The sequence below is a fragment of the Setaria italica genome, chromosome IV (genome assembly GCF_000263155.2).
Source record: "Setaria italica strain Yugu1 chromosome IV, Setaria_italica_v2.0, whole genome shotgun sequence".
NCBI classification, from domain to species: domain Eukaryota; kingdom Viridiplantae; phylum Streptophyta; class Magnoliopsida; order Poales; family Poaceae; genus Setaria; species Setaria italica.
In genome coordinates this window covers 37,968,363-37,973,422 of record NC_028453.1, presented here as the reverse complement: position 1 = coordinate 37,973,422, position 5,060 = coordinate 37,968,363, and the positions used below count along the sequence as shown (strand labels likewise).

The window sequence follows — 5,060 nt, the reverse complement described above, 5'->3', positions numbered from 1 at the left end:
CCCGCGAAGTTGTGCATGGCTGGTGATTAGGTATCTCCTGCAGGATATAAATCGGTCCGGATCGCCGCAATTCTCGATTATGAATGCACTTGATCATAGCTTAAGCATCGTAGAGTAATCAAGTTGAATATAATGTTTTCCTTGAATTAATATTGTTGTATGATGTTTAGTTCCACTTGATTGAGCAAAATATTTTATTCACCTAGACTGGTGAGGTAAGAACTAATTATGGTTAAAATAATAAAACTAAGGGTCCACAAGTAGTAAGCTTTTCGCAAAATGTTGATTCGACCAGTACACTAAAAAGGAATCATACTCCTTGAAACTTTATTTTAATCTATCTATACTGGTTAGACGGGTCAGTCTTGCTGAGTACCTTCGTACTCAGGGGATCCTCTATTGTTGTTTTCAGTCGTGTAGCAGCAGTCTACCGAAGAGGAAGGCCCGAAGAACTAGGATATTTTACGGGTTTCGTAATACCCTAGTGTTGAACCTAGTTGTTTAATTACTTTACTTTCTGAACTTGTTTTAAGTTTGAAACTCTTAGAATGGTTTAACTTGCACTCTAAGTTTGTTTCAATCTATGTAATCATTTGTACCTTCAGTATTTATGTAAAAATGTAATATTTGTTGATGCTTTCCTTTCGTGGAAATGATGGCTAAGATTCAAGTTGTATGTGGATGATTCGGGTTGTCTCGAGGATACTTGACGAACTACTGGATTTAAACTGTTTTAAGTGTGTTATGAATAATTACTGTTTTGATAGTGATTAGGCGCACTTAAGTCAGTTTAAGTTGGACGGTTTTTTCATAGGACATGACTAGAGATGGTGTGAATCAGAAAAAGTGGGATGACCTGCCCGCTCGTTTTTGCCGGACAGGCTTGTCGCGCATCTTTAGATCTATCCCTTGTCGCTTTCAACCAAACACTATCATATCTAGGATCAACCCATCCCGTCTCGTTTTAACCTTGGAACCAAACCCATGCTTAGAGATCATGCGTTTGGCTTTGGCAGGGTTGCCCTGAGCTCCAGGTTCACCGTAGCACATTAGAGATCCTGTGTTTGGCATGGTTTCACTGAGCTCCAGGTTCACCTGTTACTGTAGCAGGGAGCGGCCGGTAAAGCCAAATTTTTGAGCTTCAACGGCTCCACGCTAGTAGCACTACAGTAGCGGAGCCGGGGCACACCGAAGCCGTGACAAAATAGGCCGGGTCTGTTTGAAGCTTAGAAGTCTAGAACAGAGCAGGTCCAAGAATAGGCTCATTACAAAAACAATGCGTACACTGTTCTCGCAAAAAGCAAATACACGTTCTACATTTCCGGTTTTCTTTCCATCCAAATTATGCGTTCCAGCTGTGCTCGTCAATGGACAGTGGTAGCAATGACATGAACTGCTGCATCTCCAGGCCGAACTCGTCGTCGGTGACGGCCGACGACGGCCCCGGCGAAGGGGCCGTCGAGCCGCCGCAGGCGCTGAACCAGTCCCCCGGGATGAAGCCCGGGGCGACGCCGAACATGTCGGAGATCCCCGCCTCGCTCGGTGTCCTCCTCTTCGCCGGCTTGAAGTCCTCTGAAACGCATCGGTTTCCCAATGCAACAACATGTGAGACGATGATGATCGCGTTTGCACCGTACGTGTTGTGTGCTCGTCCTAATCTACATTTTATAGCAGACGATCGGCGTCAGTTTCTTCGTTGATCCTGATTTGCGCTATCGTTTTTTCTTGGGGAAGAGAAGGAAAGAAAAAAGCTGAGCGAGAACTGACCGTAGGTGAAGTTCCATTTCGCGCCATGGTGCATGTCCTCTCCGGGCAAGCAGTGCGAGGTCTCGTCGCTGTCGCTCCCGGCGCCGGCGCCGTGGACGGGCAGCCTGCAGGAGCCGGGCTCGCGGTACGTGAGCGCGGGCATGGAGTTGACCTTGACCATGGTCGGGATGTGCCGCGGTAGGTGGTCGTCGCCGAGCAGCAGAGATTCCAGCAGCCCGGCGCCGCCGCCGCTGCTCGAGGTGTCGAATTGGTTCGAAGGGAGCTCGTGCGCTCTGGTGGGCAACGGCGGCAGGCCCGAGGAGACGAAGCCACCGTGGCCGAGCGCCGCGCCGTTGTCCTGGTGGTGGTGGAACACCGGCTGCGGCGACTGCTGGCTGCTGGCAAGGTGGAACACCGGCATCCCCTGCATCTGGTTCAGGAGGGGGTAGCTCTGGTTGATCAGCGGCGAGTGGGACGCCGTGGCGGAGCCCGAGGGCGACGGCACGGCGGGAGGCAGCGCGAACGGGTTGTTGGCGTCGTAGAGGAGCGGCGGCGGGAGGCCGGAGTTGGCGTTGCCGTCGGCGTCGGCGAACGGGTTGATGTTCTGCGCGCGCAGCAACGCGATCTCCCGCTCGATGTCCGGCGGGTAGAGCGGCAGCCCCGCGCGCTGCCGGCGCTTGAGGCGCGTATTCCAGTAGTTCTTGATCTCGTTGTCCGTCCTCCCGGGCAGCTGCGAGAAGCCAAAAAAAAAAGATCATGAAGTTTTCGTGTCTTGATCGATCAAACACGAACAATTACAATCAAAAGATAATATTTTTTTGAACATTACCAACAAAGATAAGATTTTGCAAGAACATTTGTGGCGGGGACTTACGTGCGACGAGATGCGGGCCCACTTGTTGCCGATGAGGCCGTGGAGGCGGAGGATCTGGCGCTCCTCCTCGGGGGAGAAGGGGCCCTTGCGGAGGTTTGGGCGGAGGTGGTTGGCCCACCGGAGCCGGCAGCTCTTGCCGCAGCGCTGCAGCCCGGTCTCCCGGCGCACGGCGTTCCAGTTGCCCTCCCCGTGCCGCCGCACGTGGTCGACCAGCAGCTTGTCCTCCGCCTGCGTCCACGGCCCCTTCTTCAGCACGCCGCCGCCGCATCCTTCCACCCCGCCGCCGCCGCTCCTCGCCATCGTTCCGTCCGCCAGCTTATTCACCTCGGCCTCTCGACCCCCCGCTTTACTGTGTCAATAGCGTGACGTGGCCTTCTATCCTCCCCTCTCGGCCCCGGGAGCAGGGCAGAGAGAGAGCGAGAAGACGGCGATCAGTTTATCCGGCGAATGGTGGCCCAGCCGGCCGGGGAGATCGAGAGCTCCTCCCGTACGCAAAAATTGTTCTGCACCTAGACCGACCAATTAGCTCAGGCTCCCAATTGCGCGGGGACCGGAGGAACAAAGCAAGCAGCAGCAGCAGCCATGCAACCACGCGCAACGGCGGGCTGCTAGCTGGAACGGGACGGGGCGGCGGTGGGGGTGGTCGGCGACGACGGCCTTCCGCCCCTGGCGCGGAGGGAGGGAAAGACGAAGTGGGGAGAGGCGGAGGAGGAAGCCGTGGTAATGGCGGCAGGGGCCCGGGGTGCAGATAGAGGTGGTGATGAGGTGGGTGGTGCAGCTCCCGGATCGCTCCCGCCAAATGCTCGCCGCCGCGCGCGCGCGCGCCCTATTTGCGCGCCGCGTATTCCTGCGGACTTGCGGTTACCGACGCGCGTGCATGGCATTTGCGTGCATGGCTTTTGTTTCCTAAGTTTAGGCGCCTGCTTGGCATTGGCATTTTTATCGTCGAGATCGCAGGAGGTGCATTTCTGGCCGGAGTCGTGTCCGGCTATGTAGCTAACGTACTAGCTCACTCTCTTTAGACACCTTCTAGATACCATATCACTTGCATGAGTATAAAATGGCGTCTTGCATGGCCGAGAATCTTTAAACGATCCCTAGATAATTGAGGAACCGTTATGGTAGTGAGTTTTAAGATTGATGTGAGAGGTGATCATGTTTCTTAAATTAGCTAGAGCTACAAAGTACATACATGTCAAAGGTAGCCTCAAGGTATGGGTGAGACAAAAGGAATAGCAACACATGTGCAAGTGCGATCTGTCATTATAGATCGACTAACAATGGTTCAAAGTGATGACCAATATATTGAATTTTGTTGTGCATGGTTATTGCAACTCATGGGAATGCACCCCAAGTAGGGTCCAGGGAGGGCACATGCCCCACCTCCCCAACTTATGTTTTGATCTTCTTGTGGACTTGAGCAATGATTGCGAAGCTATAGTCTTAAAAAAATTTAATAACATATACTATCCAAAATAAGCCTGCATTAACGGAACAATGCTGCAACAATAGAAATGGTTAGACGAAATCCATCAACAAATCGTGTTCATTTTATATGCATGAACAAAAGTGGGAGATGAGTCATGGTGGGGAGTTTAAGTTTGATGAGAGGTGATAAAAACAAGTCGACCTTTTCAATCTTTACTTTAGCATTATCTCAATAGTCCACATATATATTATGTAAACATAATAAGGCAGTCAAGATGGTCGGAGCCGGTCAGGGAGTGGAGACTGGAGACAACATGAGAGATAGAATAGTGGATGGTTTGTGAATTGATGTCATAAACTCTTGTAGTGGTTAGCTAAGGTCGAGAGTGTAGACTGTATATTTGTACGTATCTATGTCGGCAGAACAGGGAACTAGCTCTCCGAAGAAATTGGCTCTGTATCGCGTATGCCGGACATACCACCAGAGGTTAGAGCCCTCATCTTATCTTGTTGACCGATGCAAAATGTATTTGGACTTTGTTTTTGGGAGGAATTAAGTATATTTGTACTTTTTTAAAAATGTATTTGGACTATTAGTTGCACACCTGATGTCCAAGGCACGCAATAACTACTGCCAAATTGTTTAGTCCAAAATCACACTGCCGAAATCAACCGGAACTTTTAAAATGCTGCAGAAAATAAAACACTAGCGATGTGTCGTGTCATTGTTCAACACGAAGGTTCGATAGGCAGCTACCGGAGCCGGCCAGACCAAACATATGTTCGGAGAGCAATGCTGATTCGACAACCTCCAAATCGTTGATCCAGCGCACCCACACGCGTCCCTGAACGAACGAGGGCGAGGAGACGAGGAGCACCCAAGCGCGGGGACGCGCGCACGGACTCGGCATCCCGTCCCATCCACCGCCGCCCGCCGGTGCGCGCGAACAGTGTGAAAGCGGTGGGTGCCTGGGTGGAACCGTGGAAGGCCCCACCAGACGCGGGTGGGGGG

The 5,060-nt window shown here is 52.0% G+C and overlaps 1 protein-coding gene across 1 annotated transcript; it reads right to left on the bottom strand.

The window, feature by feature from the left end:
- Nucleotides 1-1,641: 1,641 nt before the first annotated feature.
- Nucleotides 1,642-3,160, bottom strand: LOC101767992 (transcription factor GAMYB). The gene is made up of 3 exons (XM_004966157.1): nt 2,621-3,160; nt 1,768-2,476; nt 1,642-1,658 (listed from the first exon to the last, which is right to left on the bottom strand). Exons 1-3 carry the CDS (start codon nt 2,918-2,920, stop codon nt 1,654-1,656), a joined length of 1,014 nt encoding a protein of 337 aa, XP_004966214.1. The 5' UTR covers nt 2,921-3,160; the 3' UTR covers nt 1,642-1,653.
- Nucleotides 3,161-5,060: the final 1,900 nt, after the last annotated feature.

What these genes read in the sequence shown, in the direction of transcription:
- LOC101767992 (XM_004966157.1), bottom strand. Translation starts at nt 2,920, where the DNA reads ATGGCGAGGAGCGGCGGCGGCGGGGTGGAAGGATGCGGCGGCGGCGTG. An exon ending in GGGCCCGCATCTCGTCGCAC is followed by an intron (nt 2,477 to 2,620) that starts GTAAGTCCCCGC and finishes GGCTTCTCGCAG; the next exon opens with CTGCCCGGGAGGACGGACAA.